Source organism: Meleagris gallopavo, chromosome 6 (genome assembly GCF_905368555.1).
Source record: "Meleagris gallopavo chromosome 6, MGAL_WU_HG_1.1, whole genome shotgun sequence".
Lineage (NCBI taxonomy): Eukaryota > Metazoa > Chordata > Aves > Galliformes > Phasianidae > Meleagris > Meleagris gallopavo.
Window position 1 is genome coordinate 8,871,468 of NC_139409.1, and position 17,732 is coordinate 8,889,199.

The 17,732-nt window shown below is 40.5% G+C and overlaps 1 protein-coding gene across 2 annotated transcripts in view; it reads right to left on the reverse strand.

The window, feature by feature from the left end:
- The window catches only part of PTPRN2 (protein tyrosine phosphatase receptor type N2), a 622,129-nt gene that overhangs the window by 79,621 nt on the left and 524,776 nt on the right, over positions 1 to 17,732 (reverse strand). For both annotated transcript variants that reach the window (XM_085227026.1, XM_085227025.1), the window contains exon 14: positions 3,877 to 4,071. In XM_085227026.1, coding sequence (XP_085083152.1) covers positions 3,877 to 4,071 — 195 coding nt within the window. The remainder of the gene's footprint in view (positions 1 to 3,876; positions 4,072 to 17,732) is intronic.

Genomic DNA, 17,732 nt, shown 5'->3' on the forward strand with positions numbered 1-17,732 from the left:
CTCCGCTTAATTCTCAGGAGGCTTTCATAGCTACCCACTCTCTTCATCAACTCCAAAGGGAATTTATGGACTCAAGTCAGCAACACCACTTCATCAAGTATCTAAAATGTAGGTAAAGTTAGGAATCCCAGTAAATTATACTATGTATCTCCTGGACACCTCCAAAACCCTATGGTTCTTCTCTGGGACTACAGGGGGAAGTTTGATACTTTAGTAGGACTTCTCATGGAACTTAAGATATGGATGTACGCATGTATGAATGAAGTGGATGGAAATCTGATTCTCAGTTTCTGCCCTTTCCTTTGCTCTGACCTTCTGGAAGACAGTCATTTCCTTGCAAAACAACAGTGACTGAATCGAGGGCACCTCTTTGTTGTTGCTCATGCTGAAACCAGCCAGACAGTGCGACAAACATGACCACATAAAACATGCTCCTCTAATTACACTTTCCAAAGTGCTTGTATTTTTCAGAAAGATGATAGAATCAAAAAGTGCCATATGGGCCATCCTCCTGCTGCAAATATGAGGAAAAAGAATGTGAAAAAGGAAAAAAGCACGGAACGTTGATATGGCCGTCCTTCTGGGTCTCCTGAGTCCTCCCTACTTCCTACTGCCAATAGTACAAACTGCCTCATGCTACTGTCAGCAGTGCACAGACATTGCCCTTGCTGAACAGGAAAGTGACAGAAATGCAAGATTTTACTCTCAAAGATTTAAGCCTATCTAAGGAAACTGCCCCACAGCCACACAGGCTGGGCAGATTCCTGGTTTCTCCAGACCTCAAGTGCTACAAGTGATCAGCTAACCACAAGCAGCCAGTCCTCTAAGAAAGAAGTACCCGTGGCCGTGGTCGACCAGAGACTCCAACAAACTCAAGGTTTGGACAATATTTCAGGTACAACCAGACTTTTCCAGCAAATTAAAGCTTTATGGTAGCGTTTCTGACCAATGGTACCTGTGAGCAAGAAAAGGACTATGTGGAGTCACTTAGCAGTTGCAGGTTTATTTATTCTAAGTTATTTCCATTCAAGATTTATTCTGTTTATAAATCAAAATAAAATATTTCCTGCTGCCACTTTACACAGTAATCTATTGTTTCATTTTCTCTTGGGAGGCCCTGGCACCTATAACAATAAAGGCTGAGGAGCCCTAACTCAGCTAACTGCTACATCGCCACACACTGTGGAGCTGAAAAACACATTTATAGAGCTATAAGTGCATTTACCCTGCAAAGCAGATGGCATTTGCTATCCTTGCTGGGCCCCTTGCTAATATTTCTTGTTGCTTTTTCAAGCATTGAGAGATCTTTCATAAAAAATATCTTTAAAAATTCAGAAGTTGAGAGGAATCTAGCAGCAGGAAATAGGAAGAACTGGGAAAATTCTTGCATTGAATGATCTATAAGATGTGAAGTGGGGCCTTTTACTCCCCTCAACTTGTAGGCAGGAAGAGCTCTGTCCGGAGAGTCTTCCTATTGCTGAAGTTCATCAAGTCACAACCTCTCCACAGGCGGAGAGATTCAGGCAAATAAGGACACCTGCATTTATTTTTGACAAAACATAAATTGGGCCAGCTCTCTGGTTTCAGAATGACCCACAATGACACAAAACAGGAGTAATTCTGATCAAGTCCAATCATCTGCCCTAGTACTGCAAATGCCTGATTCTGATCTTTCCATGTAAACCTAACCTGGCTTTGCCTTCATCATATCATGAATTTATGGTTTAACTACCTCCCTTAAGTAAACAAGCCGGTGCCTGCCTGACCCTCCTATTAGGCTTGCCCTGATATCCAAGCTAAATGCATCCTTTTGACTCTAACTTACATTTTTTTCCTATTTGTATCATCTGTGTCCATTAAGAATAATTTTTCCCCATCCCATATTTCAAAGCAAAATACACAGACTTCTCTGACTCACTGACTTTTATTTGTCCAGTTTAGACTACACAAATTAACTATTTTTATTCTCTCTGTGTGGTTTGTACTCTCAAGACACTACAGCATTTCTTTTACCCTTCCTTAAACCCTCACCACCTAAGATACAACACACGCTCTTAGATAGCTAACATATGTCTGAGTTCATTCAGGGTTAAACAGCACTGACTGTATTATGGACACTGAACACCATAACAGTGATCTTGTGCAATCTGATTCTATTTAAACGTTTATTCAAAGACTTTTCTTTTCATATAGCTTTCCTGCAATTTTGCAGAAATTCCCATATCCAGAATAGGAAAAGAATTTGATCAAGTAATTAGAATGGTTTGGAAATATCAAATGCATTTTACCATATATAAAAGGAAATTTTGCTTTTACTTCCATACAAATATGGAACGCTACCACAGGAGTTTGGATTTATTTTGAGGCTGGACAACTGGAATACCTTTTTTCTCAAGCATTTTATATAACTGTGAAAGAAAAAATCAAGTGAATTTCACTCCGGTTAGGCAAAAGTGGGACAACAGGAAGTGTGACATACGATTTTCTGTCATGGCAGAAAACCCCTTCTAAACTGCAGTTTACATCAGTGTTAAACTTAATATTTGCAGGGACAGGGAATAAGTGTTTACTCAGGATGACATTCTGGGATAAAGAGTCTGTTTTTCAAACTTGTCCTGCTTTTGCTCAGTTTTATAGCTGACCTGACCAAGGCTGAAGAAGGTCAGTAACATGGCTGGGGTCAAATTAGCTCTTTGGGTTTTGCTTGCCCTCATTCCGTTCTCCGTTAGGTGAGATGGCTTACAAGAACTCAGAGAAGGTCTACGAAGAGTACTTTCAAATATAAATCCAGAAAAAGAGAAAGAAATGGAAAAAGTATGACTCCAAAACATCACATCATGGAGACAAACTTCCTTTTCAAAAAACCCACAGATCAGCCTTCAGAGGTGCACACAGGTGCGTAAGTAAATCAACAGGGAAGTGTCCAAAAGCATGGCAATGGTACCAAATGGAAAGGGTCCTTACTTGAAATCAGTCCTACTAAAAAATAGCACAAATCAAACACAGAAAGTGAAATAACACAGAATAACATGATCTTTGCCATTACCTAACAACTTCTCAGTCAATTTCAATGCACTCTACAAAGACAGCAAATACTTAAGGAAGTAAAATAAAGCACAAATCCCAGCGATTACTCCACAGCTCTCCCAGCAGACACTTAGCAGTGAAAGACAGAATCAAGCAGCAAGTCCTGACCACTGGCCTCTGTTTTGGACTGCTAGAGCTGTTCCATGCATACAGGCGGATTTTCATGTGTCCATCTCCTACACTGATACTAATCTCAAACTAAGTTTGGAAGTAACCCAAGTTTTCCAAATCAGTCTCCATTAAGAGAATATATTTGTATCCTTTCAAACATAAAAGAGATCCAGCTTAGAAGGAAGAAAACCTGATAAAAATAACAAAATTAAGGTCTCTTTCCAGGGGTAATGAAAATGAAATTGTTCCATATTACTATGCAATATTCTGTTGCATTCTCAGCTCAGATACCTCCGCACAATAACAACACACAAGAAACAACCTGATCAGAAATTTAGCATTTTCTTCAGCTGTCCAAATGGAGTTAAACATAAATTAACAACACAAAAGGACAAAGCACGACTTATCTTTTTTGAAGCAAGCACACAAACAATTTGTATGTCCAAGATAAAAAAATATTCCCCAGAGAGAAAAATAAACAATATAATGAGAAAGAAATGGAAATAAAAATCCCTTTATTTTAATTATACAAAGCTAAGATTACCAAGGAGGCTCAGGAATATTTTTACACGTGAAAAGGCAGTCTCCATTCATGTATAAGTTAACTCCTACCAAAAGCTGAGCGGGCACCTCACATTCTGATGACATTTCACATGCCTTGAAGAAAAACTGCCTTACCAAGATCATGTGGCCGGTGGAGATGTCCATGTTGGACTGCACCGGCTCCTCGCACCAGGACGACGTGCTGCTGCGAGCCGAAGGGCTGGGAATGGGCCCATCACTGAACTGAGAGGAAACACTATTGATTCGGGAGGCACGCAGGGGCTCTGGGCGATCAGATGTCTTCACGGCCATGCGCTGACGGCATAGCTCCTGCAGAGAGAGAGGGAAGAAACAACCTACAGTTAAGGAATAAATACAGCATACACTCAACTAGAGACATACAATTTACAATATATTTCCAGGCTGGAAGTGTTGTTTTTGGTGTTTTTTTTTTTGGGGGGGGAGGTTCTCTGCATCTACAAAGTTTAAATATTCAATGAAATTACTATATGATGTCTATCTGAACCTTTCAAAAGTTTAATTATGACTACGTACCCATCACCTTGAGAATAATACTCTGGAGCTTGACTTTTCCAATCGATCTCTCTTTTTCCCTAACACTGCCCTACCTTCAGCACAGCCACTTTTGAACTGTGTAACCTACTGAAGTTAATGGGGTTGCACAGGAGTAATCGAGAGCACTACTCGGCCCTGAATATGCAAACTTAGCAAGGCAACAGGATTGATGTGCCCTCCACCATAAATTCTAGTTGATAGATGCATCATTTCTCTTCATCAATACAGCAAACTCACAATGCTTCCTCCCTGACATGGGGCAGAGAGGATGAAGACTGACATTAATGAAGAATAAAAACAGAAATCTGTCATTGTATTGTTTAGGCAGCTTTGGCAAAGAAAGAAAATTTAAGCTATCACACACCCTAATGCAAGCCATGTAAAAACACCAAAATAGATTGCACTGCAAGTAAGTATTTTTACTCACATCTGTGCACAGAATTCACATAAAAGAATATGCAGAATGATGGCCAGCTAACAGAAAATTCTGTTGGTAAAAGCAACTCTTTTCAGTATAGAAGTCTGACTTAAGTGGGATAAACAGACCCACACTTCTTCTGTGATTGTAGTAATATTCTTAGAATCACTTATCTGTAGTAAAATCTCAGAGAGTATAATAAAATTATCATTTTTTAGCATATGCCTATTGTCCATGAGAGACAGTTGGCTGCCTGTGTTGCACAGCAAGACTGGCTAGTCCATGGGATCTGGGCATATTGCAGGCGCAGTGTGGCTGCACATTTGTCGTGGATTACTCATTCTGCACAGATGAGCCCTAAGAGCACAGTTTTTTGCCTCGAGCTAACAAAATAATACAGTCTGAAGAATTCATACTGTTGAAATGCTGTGGCCTCTGTTTTCTTATTCACTGATAATATAGTTACAGCCCAAGTGCCATCAGTAGAATGATGTGAAGATCTCCATATATCAAGCGCAATAAAATATTTTTCATACAAGAGTTAGAAATATAACTTTAGGAGAACGGTTTTTATTTGACCTTGCAAACTTCAGGGTATTGAAGACAGATCCTAATCCATGCAATAGCAAGCATGCAAACAGACAAAACCACTGAAACCATTGTATGAAGGCTCCTCTTGCCTCAAGGTGGCAATGATTAAAGACGCCTCCATCATCATCTATTTGCCTGTCTTCTACCAAAGCTTCCACTTGCCTTGTCATTAGAGGTACTTATGCAGAATTCTTCAGTATTTACAAATTATTACAAAATTCAGTATTTATGGTTTTTTTTCTCTCACTTCCACTAGAACATCTTCTGTCACTTGTTACCTCTACTGACTTCTTACCAATTTTAATAGACCAAACATTAGAAAAAAAATCTCAAAAATAAATTGAAATTGAGTCACATTTATTAATGTTAATTAAGTCAGTTAGTTAAACTACCAATATATAAAAAACCAGACTTTATTATACTTTTTTTTAACATAAGGACAAAGAAAAGATATCTCTTTTTCTGAAGGATCACACATCATTAGAAAAGAAAACAATAGTCCAAAATAGCTACTGTTAACCTCCAAATGAGCTTATAGCAGTGCAATTTCAAATCCTAGCTTTTAGCAGATTTTGGGAAAAGTATAACAGTGCAGAAACTTTTTAGACAGAAAAATACATCTGCAGAAAACCAGAAAGCTCTTCGAATAGATACCAGCCACTCTCAGAGGGAGTGGCTGACTGAACTAGGCAAAACTATAATAAGTAAAGGTATAAAAATATGTAGTCTATCACAAAACTGCTAAGATGTGTCTTCTGGCTAGCATGGCACATGGCATATATGAATTTGTTTTATTCAGCTAGATATCCTGCCACTTGATTCACTCCAACTCTCTACTAACAATAGCATTTGTACTCAAACAGGATCTTTGTTTTTAAGTTGATCTGTTCCTGCTGCTCATACCCTGCCCCAATTCATAATCCTCTGCTTTTACAAGTGGTTGCTGTGGAAAGGATTATAGATCTCTGCTAACAAAAAAGAATCAAAAACAAGTGAACTCTACGAAATTAATGTAACATTTTTTATGCAAATACTAATGATAAAAGAAATAATATTATAACCAACTGGTGCTAGATTAGATTAACTTCCAAGTAAAAATAACATCTTGGAGAAATAATTCAATATGCTACCGAGAATCTTTGTTTTCCAGCCAGATTTTAACATGTTAATGGTCCTCACAAAGGAAGGAAAGGTTGAGAAACACAACAAATACAAAAAAGGCTTTTTTTAAAGAGTAACTTTATCCCAAATATCCACATGTTTCTTTTGTGACGTATATACAAACAGAACAATTATTCCCAGAACTGCTGTAACTGTCAAATATGTTAAACAAAGCGAGCATGTCACTGTACACAGCCAGAAAAAATGTTTAATGTAAACAGGAAGGTCAAATCAGAGTCACACAAAATCACCACTGAGTTTCTTGATCGGTGTTTTAAATCTTCAAGACAATGGGTCGTTCCCTGCCTGCAAACAGATTTTTTTTTGTTGTTTTAATTTATCCCCAGATTGGTCCAATGGCCCTGGGCAGCCCTTTCTCCCCCCACTCCCAGCAGCCCAGGCTGAGCAACCTGCCATTCCCCACATGCCTCGGACGTCTGCAGCTTCTTCCAAGTCACCCTCTGTTAAACCTGACCATTCTGACACCCTTTGGCTTTCTAGCATAGCTCCATCTACAGCCTAGCCTTTCTCTGCATATAATTCAGCTGCCATTCTTCATTGAAAAGCATCAGCTACACCTAAAAAAAGCAATCATAAAGCATAAAGTGAAATATGAAGCAGTGATGCTCTTCAGCCTTCAGGCTTCATCTACATCACCATCTACAAAAACAGAGTGCATTTGGAGGGTGCAAATGGATTCCTTCAGGACACTGGGTCTAAGAAGGTGCAGCTCAAAGTACATACATATCTAAATGTGGGATTCAGGCTTGCATCACACTCAAAGTGGGCTGCTCTGGCCCTTTGAAAGGCGTGGGGAATATGGGCTGTTCCACACCTGGTGCCTGAAGGGAAATCCCACCCCTGGGCACTTAGGGAGGTGTCATCACATCACCAGCACACAAAGCCCTGGGAGGTTAAAACCCTCATTTATAGGATACCTGCCATCTGTGCACCTCACTGCACACTCAGGTATTCTCTTCCCAGTTCTCCAAAATCTTTACTCTCCTAAGCATTTAGCAAACTACCACCTACCAAATCATAATTAGAGTTAGAACTTGGCTAAAACGTCAAAGCCTCAAACAGCATGAATGAAACAAACAGCTGTATTTCTGTATCGTCTCAGCAGATGCACCATTAGAAATATTTGCTAAGAATGAATTCAGTTTACTTCTGCACTTCTATATTTAGCAGAGTGGCTTGGGCTATTTATGCCACACTGAGACTTTGTAACGTCTAGCCTTTGTTTGTGTATAGTTTGGGTGCCATTCTTCATTTAAAAACATCATTTACACCTAAAAAAGCAATCATAATGCATACAGTGAAATATGAAGAAATGATCCTCCTGACCCTTCGGGCTATGATCTAATGGATGGGTTGGACATAAACATTTATTTAAAAGGTAATTTGAAGTTTATGACATTATTTCCCATCACATGGGAATTGCTATCATACTGAGGCACTTATTCTGTTTTTTATTTCCCAACATTTATTATCAAACTTATGTGGCGGTCACATGCAATATATAATGGAAAAGTAATATCGCTGCGTGACAAAAAACTGCCATAACCAAGATAAATATTCTGTAAATAATGTCCAGTTAAATGAGTCCAAAGTACAGCACAATGATCATCTGTAGAGAGCTTTTTATTTGAGACATAATTGATAACCTTAAACAAACCATAAACACTACTCTCAGAAAAAAGAAGGCTCTCTTCCAATGAGGTTTTGAAGTCTGACACTTGGTTGTCCTCACAGAGATACAGAGAAGCACAACTATTATTTCCTAAGGTACAACAAATGGATTTTTCAAATCCCCACTTGTGAATGAATCACATCACAGCACAAATGGAATTTATCCAAATTGAAAAAAAGGGCATCAGTAGATTTATTGTGACTAATGGACAACAACTCACGGATAGAGAGCCAGTCATACCACACTGCTTTCTTAGAAGGGGTCTCTGAACCTGGAGGGTTTAGTACGAGATCCTCTTAACCAAGGAGGCACTGTGCCTCTTCGGAAACAAACCCCACAGATACCTCTCCATGTGTTTTATTGAAATATTTGCTTCAGAGAGAAACTGACGTATACACTCCGAAGTGGGGGTAAGATGACAGAAGAGCATGATACTAAAACATGTCTGAGTAATGGTCAGTATTGAGTTTTTCCCCTCGTATTCAGAGCTTTAGGTCCTGCCAACACCATCCCAGTAAGGGTACAGCCAACATGGGTACAGCCAACATGCACCTCAATGTTATGCTCATTTCTCTAACATTACCCACACATTATAGATTTTTATTTCCAATATATCAACAAAAATAATATTTAGCTATATATTTTTTTAACTGTGCCCTAGACTTGAATAATCCCAAAAAGGAAGTCAAGGCAACAGGCCTGACATTTCCACTCTTTTCAAAATCTTCTGCTTGCAAATCCACATGGAAATCACCTGACCCAGTCCAGAACGAAGTGTAGCACAATTATGTTCAGAACTAAAAACAGCATAAGAAAGAATAAGCAACTTCCACAGCACAATAACTTAGATGAGCATACACAAAGCCCTTTCAACCTGACTTGCCAAATATTCTAGCAGAAACAAGTAACAAACATACAGAGATCATTTTATATGCAAAAATCAACAAAAATACAGAAATCACACAGAATTCATTTTATATGCAAAACAAAACTGTTTCGTAGAAATTTTAAATTAAGTACACTACCTAAAATGTAAAATTTTTTTACAAAGTTGAGCCTAGGGTAAATTGTAAAATACTCTAGGCTCTAACTTTGTAACAAAATACATAATGAAAACTAAGAATACACATAGAATCATAGAATGGCTTGGTTTGAAAGGGACCTTAAAGACCATCTAGTTCCAATATTACCTTTTATAAGCTGAGTATGAGAAATAAAGATCTTTAAGAATGCTTTTCTTAGTTTTAATACATGTGAATATTAGCCTTTAAATTACAGAGGCATTATTTACAGGATGAGCTGCATAGATTTAACCATTTTGCAATGGTTGCAGTCACAATGCAGTGAGATTTAAAAGATGAAAAAAATAAAGTAAGCTCATTTTTTTTAACAAATGGATCCAGGACTACAAACATCATTATTCTCTAACTAAATTTGCTTAGTGTTACTACAGGGTGAAGCTAAAGTCATTTGGCTGCCTTTGTTTTGCTTTTGCATACTTAATACGCTTGCAGGTGTTATAAATTCAACTTTAACTTATTTACTGTGTTTGTAGCTTTGGGGATAATTACAGCTTTATTACCATTTATTTTTGAGTAACTGAAACATACTTTCAAGCTTTAGTTTCATTTTAACATCCTTTTTGTCCAGGAGTAAAGGAGCTGTTTATACATGCGAAGTATTTACACACACATTTTCTACCACTGCCAGAAAAGGCAACTACTGAGATCAGCCTGCCTTCAAGAAAGAAACAGAGAGAACACTGGAAAAATGTCTGTGAGTAATATTTAGAGAGATCCCATTTCTGACATGGCATCAAATGCATCATTACATAGCCACACCGTTTGCTTCATATTTCTCTAGACCTCGCAGGGGAGGTGTGTGTGGGGACAATTAGAACAGAACATGCATATGTTTGATTGTTAGCATAAATGTGCTCTGCAACATTCAGCTGTGAGTGATAGTTGTTGTGACTACCTGCACACTCACAGCACACCACCATCTGTATATTTGCAGCCCAGTGTAGAGGTTTTAATTTATTTTAAATGACCTAAAAGGCAGGGCTGCTGCTTCTTAGTCAAACACCCATTTTCCTGACAAGGCTCCAGTTTTGATCAGAGCTTCAACATTAAAAATTTCAACTTTTTTTTAGCATTCCAAGCATTCCCTGGTGGGGATTCACATAATTATGACTCCCCTTTCTTCACATTCACAAAGAAAGAAGGGTCCAGGCAGCAAGGCAAAGCATGGTAATCCTCAGATGGAGAATGACTTTTTCTTCATTTGCATTTATTTGTTTCATAAACTCTCTTTAAATTCAAGCGTTTGCACTGTCTTATCCTAAAGTCAAACAAACAGAAAGCCATATTCCATCATGATCTACCACACAGCTCTAGAAATCTACCAGGAGTGAATATGCACGCAACCAAACACACCAATTACCCAACACTGTTCAGGGAAATATCCTTATTTTAACTCTTCCAGTGCCTCCCACCAACATAGTGGACATCTAGACAGCTCAGAAGTTCAAAAAGCCTTTTGCTCACCAAGAAGGAGATGGCAGTATAGGTTGGGTAATACTGCCCTGAAATAAAGGGATGGTTTCCTCTGCTACCCACACCAGGAAAGCACAGGCTTCTTTGAAGATCATGCTGCTTCCCAGGGGTCAGGGCAATTTGAAGACCATGCTTAGTTCACCTACCAAGAAAACCTGCACATCACCTGAGTAATGTATTTTCTTGTGTTTTCAACCAAATCTGGCGTACGAATTGCATTTCCCACGTTGCAGGTGTAATTGCATGCAGTATATGACAAGTAAATGGAAGACTGGGAGGGGAAGACACGTTAAGGGCAAATAAGGATGTTACAGAATCCGAGTTCAGTCCTCAACCCTGCTAAGAAACTGAGATGTAGCACCCAGCTACAAACATGTAGTCCCGTATCCACAGCAATCTGCACAACTGGCCCTACAGCCATACCCTTCATGTGTAAATCAAACTTCATCTTTTCCATAGTTTGCCCATTTTAACCAACTCCAGTATAGGCTGATGTGGGCACAGCTGCAGCTTACTATGAATTTGCAGAGTAAACACACCACTAGCACAGGGACAGCCACATAGCATGCTTTACAAATGAATGGTAGTAATGACTGAATTAACCTGCAAGGCCATGCAGAACCACGTACAAATCTCTCATGCTTTGACTTTGCCTCACACACCCCAAGCTGGACTGGCTTCCAGCAGACACCAAAGCCCTGAAGAGAAAACTGCCACAAATGTTTCCTCTTCCACTCCCAGCATTTATAGCTGCCTGGGGCCCAAAGCAGGCAAAACTGCAGTCCCAAGCCAGCTGTAGCTTCTCACGAAAAATACACATTAAAGCTGTGAAGTCCACTGTTTTATTGCTCTGCAGGACTGAGAATGGGAGATCATTTTTGGAAGAAATGACTCTCCAGCTCATCAGCAGAACTCAGCATCCTCTTCTAGCTCAGAAAGAAACAAACAGCTACAACCTTATGTCTCAAAACGTTGCTTTATCCCATTCTTGAGATTATTATTGCTTCTCCTAAAGTCTGCATAACTGCATTCATGGTAACACAGTCACTAAAACCAAGCAGACAAATACAAAAAGAAGTCCTAAAAACTTGTAAAACTCTCAAATCCTTTCTTTGTGGAAGGGCAGTGATACACATCAGACGTGATGCTGGGAGAAGGAAGTATTTATCAAGAATGGCCATCAGCGATATTTTTTTCCATAACATCATCTGTCATGACAGATGAATGTGCTAGCCATTACACTTTCCTGCCTTAAAACTAAAGTCATTGCTTTCTATTCGTTCCCCACTGAAAATAAAAATGAATTCATTGTTCAGCTCTGCTTGGAATAGCAAATGCAAATTTTGCCAACAAAGAAACAGTGGTGAAAATAAGGAATTTACAAAGCATGGTGGTGTTAAGTAAGTCAGGACAGGTTATTAGGAGCTCAATATGGGGTAGTACAGTGAAATCTTCTTAAACTCTGAAAAAAATATTATATATGAGTTCTATACTATCTCCGAGCACAGATATTCTATCACACACTGCAAAAGCCTACAAAGATTAAAAATGTTGTTGGTCAATATTTCTACATATCTACTTCATTACCATTACAGGAGATACTGGAAAAAGTGAGAAGTATGTCATACTCAGAGCTCAGTACTGATGTGCAGAGGTACAGGGGGACCTCACATCTAGAGTAAACAACCACAGCAGCGAAAGATTTTAGCCTGTATTTAACATCACTGGATGTCTTTGCCTCGTGCTATCCAGAAGTGAGAGTAAGAGTTTCACTTTTTCTTCAGCTCCTCATCTTACATGCGTCCTACTTTTCTACGCTGCCACTTGTTACTGCTTCAGAAGAAATAACTTGTATTTTCCATCTCTCTTCGTACCCATTTCCCTGCTATTTATCATTCTTGTCACCTTTTCCCCACTCCCTCTATTTCTGCAGCGTTCCTTCTGAGATGGAGTGACCAGCATCCGCTCAAGCCTCACTCATCGATTTTTTCTTAATTAACTTCTAAGATCCTCAAACAAGCAAACAAAATTATTAGTTAACATTGCCTGGAGAGCCAATGCATTGAACCAGACCTTCAAAACCAAGTTCAAATTTGGATCAGATTGGTAAGCAAGCCTCCTGCATACTTTAACCTCACATTCAAGAGCTTTCCAGTGAGGTTAATTAGGAATTGCAGCTCTTTATTTCTCTTTGGGGAGTGACACCACGGGGACTTTACACACTCCCATTCGCATTTTGTTATGTATAGCGTTTCCCCAGAGCAGGAGAGATGCTGTATGACATAATTTCAGTATACAGTGTGAATTTACATACGTAGATCATTCTTTCCCCTAAATCTACATTCAGCTCCATGACATTGCTTCTCCTGCTATGATCCACTGCAGTGAAACCTCTCCCAGCAAATCATCCTGCTTCAACCCATAGCAAGCATTTGTCCTCCACAGAATTAAGTCTAACTGAGAAGATGGAAAAAGGCAAAACCCAAAGTTTGGTGACTCACACTGTCAGAAGAGCAGCAGCGTACTGAATTTTTCCTTCCCATCTTTCTCTCACTCTTTTATTCATAGTGAGAAAGATCAATAGTTCTCTGACATCTGCATATATTCTCCCCTATACATTTTTGAAGATTAGTGGGATGTCCACACCAGCAGTACTAGAAAGTAGAAAGGGTTGATAGTTATAACCCTACTGCTGTTCTCTTAAAACCATACATTTCTGCCAGCCTGAGCCAGGAATAGCATTCCCACCTGCATGAAATGAATGAATCTCCAAGCTAGATGACATTCAACGTGGGCAAGGGGAGTGATTCTAATCAGCTATGGTAAGCACGCAAACCCGATCCTAAAAGTGAGTTTTATCATGGTAATGGTATCTACATACTGGAGGACAAGAACAACCACTTCTGAACACAGTTCTGCAAAGCAGCAGAAGTCCTGCCTAGAAGGAAAAAGCAGAAATCATCAGGAAGCCTGCATCATGTTAGCTAGAAAGGAAAAACAGAAAAACAAAAACTGTATGGAACATGAATAGCATTTTATCCATCTGAAATGTTACAATTAAATAAAAAAAAAACAAGACACAATTTCCCTGATCAAAATATCTGCTTGTTCAAAATGCAGCATCCCAAGCAAACATCAATAAAACATCACTGATGTGTCTTTTGCAAAAAAAAATCTAGAAATTGCTCAGGAAAGCTTAGAGAAAACGTAATGCATTTTCTCTTTTGGCCAAGCCACCTATGCTAAATTTGATTTTCTCCAATTCAAAAGCTGTTGTCTCCCATCCCTCCAAGACTAATTTTATTTTTTTTGAAAGATTGCACTTCTAGGGGTGCTGTTTTACAGCCTCTCTCCTTCAGTCTCTGTTTGGTTATTTTATAAGAATGCAAGCGGTGAAAACAGACCTACATGCTGAAAGAAAGGAACTTAAACTGGAATATGCAGCACTGCAAGGTGATCCACACTGCAGTGACATCCGCTGCTACTTTGAGGGTTTAGAAACGGTGATAGCAATAATCACAGCACGAAGAAGTCAGATGAGTCATCTCTGTCTCTTGAACTGAGAAGCATATAGGTCTCACACCTGAGGCTTTGGGAAGATGGCAGCTGTTGTGTAGCAAGATTCCAGGAAGGCTCTGCTCTGCTCAAACTTCTCTCACAGTTTATACTACAGCAAAACCAGCAAAGCCATCGCAGCCCACCCAGAATGGTTGGCTCTGCAACACTCAATTCCCTCCAAGAGCTTCACAACCAGGCTGCAGGCAGAGGGGAAGCTGAGGAAGTAACATCTCCTTTTGTTTCTCTGTCCCATGAAACAGCCAAGTCCATACAGGTTTCATAGAATCACAAAATCATAGAATGGCTTGTGTTGGAAGGGACCTCAAGGATCATCAAGCTCCAACCCCGCTGCTGCAGGCAGGGCCACCAACCTCCATATCCAATACTACACCAGGTTGCCCAGGGCCCCATCCAACCTGGCCTTGAACACTTCCAGGGATAGAGCATTCACAGCATCTCTGGGCTTTATCAGGGAAAAGCCTTAGGTGGCAATGACCGGCTTCAAATCCTTCCTGAAGGCTGAGTACAGGCACACAGTCCAGAAAGGACAAAAGATTCTCACTTCCTCGAGTGAGACTGATGTGCACGACAAACACAGGCAGTAGGAAGAACACTTGTTTTGTACCTTTCAGACTCCAAACCACACACTGCAACCTGTTTCTGCTCCCAGGCAACATGTCCTACAAGAACCAACAAGCAACACCTACAGCACTTGCTTATGTACACAGAATGAATCTTTACTCTCTTACTGGGAACATGACTCTGATACAAGCTTTGTTCTGCAAAATAAAAACCTTCCCAACTAAAAATTTTCAAAAATACGTATTTTTTTTCCCCTCTAGCACAGTACTTGGTGGGAATAACAGGAAAGGCTCAGGAAGCCAGATCTCAGTGTTAGCTGAGGAGTGTTCAGAGGATGTACAATAGAGAAATGTGTCAAATCTGAAACACGATAGCAGAGTTGCTAAAAATAAATAAATAAACGAATAAATAAATAAATTAATTAAAAAAAAAATCTGAAAACAGAAAAAAGGGCAGAAGAATGTACGAAATACAAGCCTGAATATCCTCTACATAACATCAGAAAAAACACCACTGTAGACACTGTCGTTATTCCAGAAAGAAATCAGAACACCTGAGATAATGTATGGCTTGGAACTGCAGATTAAATGCTCTCCAGCCCATTAAGCAGAGTTGTGCTTACCGCTGTCTCCTCTCATGCCCAGGCACAGCTTGGGATGGACTTACCAGAGTCAGAAGACCCACCACATGAGTCCATCCTCAGCTCCACTGGCACCAGGCTGACCACAAGTGCAGCAGTAACAGCATTTGCCCTCTGATCAGGCTGCCCACAAGACTCACAAAGGTGCCCAGTGAGAGAATACATTTATTTTCTTTGGCCTTTGCTAACTGTGCACAGAGAATCGTTTGGGAGAAGGTTGGGCAACCCAGCCTGATGTGGTGCCAGGGCCCTGCCAACCATGTCCTTTTGCTAGGTGAGATAGGGCCCATAAGTCCAGGGTGCCTCCAGGCCTTCTTCTAATAAAGGCCACTGGGGTGGCAATTCCGGGTTTCCCAGTTATTAAAAATGAACCACCATCTTCTTCTCCCCTCTAACTATTTTTCTTCTTAGCACTTTCTTACGTTCTTGCTTGCAGACTTTTGTCCTTGCTCTACAACACACCAAGTCCATTCCGTCCCTTTGGATAAGGAAAATGAAGCAAGTGCAGGAAGGGGAGAGCCTGATGTGACTTCACCAAGGGAAGGTGTGACCAGTGTAGTGGCCTTCTATGATGGAGTGGAGTGACAGCATTGGTGGACAAAGGGAAGGCAACAGATGTCATCTACCTGGACTTTTGCAAAGTCTTTGATCTAACACATCCTTATCTCGAAAATGGAGAGATATGGATTAGAAGGGTGCACTGATCGGAGGATAAGGAATTGGTTGGAAGGTCACAGGCAGAGGGTTGTGGTCAATAGCTCTGTGTCCGGGTGGAGGCTGGTGATAAGTGTGGCCCTCAGGGGTCTGTCTTGGGTCCGGCACTCTTTAACATCTTTATCAGTGACACAAATGAAGGGACTGAGTGTGCCCTCAGCAAGTTTGCTGATGACACCAATCTGAGAGGTATGGTTGATACAGTAGATGGAAGGGACACCATCCACAAGGACCCTGATAAACTCTAAAGGTGGGCTCAGGTGAACCTAATGAGGTTCAACAAAGCAAAGTGCAAGGTTGAGGTAATCCCAGATATGTATATATACTGGGAGAACTCCCTGAGAGTAGCTCTGCTAAGAAGGACTTAGAGGTCCTAGTTGCTGAAAAACGTAGCATGAGCCAGCAGTGTGTGTTTGAGGCCCAGAAGGCCAATGGTATCCTGGATTCCATCAGAAGAGGGGTGGCTAGGAGGGTGAGGGGGGCAATCGTCCCTCTCTACTCTGCCCCTGTGAAGCCTCATCTGCAGTCCAAGTCTATGGCCACAGGAAAGATGTGGAACTTTTAGAGAGGGTCCAGAGGAGGGCCATGAAGATGATCAGAGGGCTGGACCACATCTCCTATGAAGACTGAGCTTGTTCAGCCTGGAAAAGAGAAGACTCCGGAACTGAGGCTTGTTCAGCCTGGAAAAGAGAAGACTCTGGGGAGACACTACTGTGGCCTTCCAATATTTAAAGGGAGTTCATAAACATGAGGGAAATAAACTTTTTGCACAGGTAGACAGCGACAGGACAATGGGAAACTATTTTTAGTTTTAAACTAAAGGAATGGAGATTTAGATTAGATTTCAGGGGGAAGTTTTTTACTGAGAGAGTAGTGAGGTGCTGGCACAGCTGCCCAGAAAAGCTCTGGATGTCCCATCCCTGGAGGTGTTAAAGGCCAGGTTGGATGGGGCCCTGGGCAATCTGATCTAGTACTTGATGTAGTGATTGACAACTCTGTCGGTGGCAGGGAAAATTGAACTCGATCCTTGTGGTCCCTTCCAACTCAAGCCATTCTATTATTCTATGATTCTGTGATACCACTTCCTCTTGGCCCTATCCTGCAGCCTAGTGAAGGGTTACCCCCTTCGAATCTGACTCCACACGGCATCTGTTTTCCTCTCATGCAGAGGAAGAGCTTTCCTGGAGCTCCTCACTTCTAGGAGCTTAAGATCCATTTTATAAGTTTCTAAGTTAGATCCACATCTACACACCTCTTGTTTTGCCTCATTCTGCTTTGGCTGTCCACCAGCCAACATCAACAAAATATTTAAGCATAAGGCAAGTTCTCTGCTAGCCACCCTTACACATTTCTCAACTCCTTCTTCTCCCCCTTTATGGAATGAGCATTTGGAAAAATGAAATAACTGCTACAGTGTTTCATAATCACAGAATCACAGAATGGCTTGGGATGGAGGGGACCTTAAAGATCATCCAATCCCAACTCCCTGCCATGGGCAGGGTT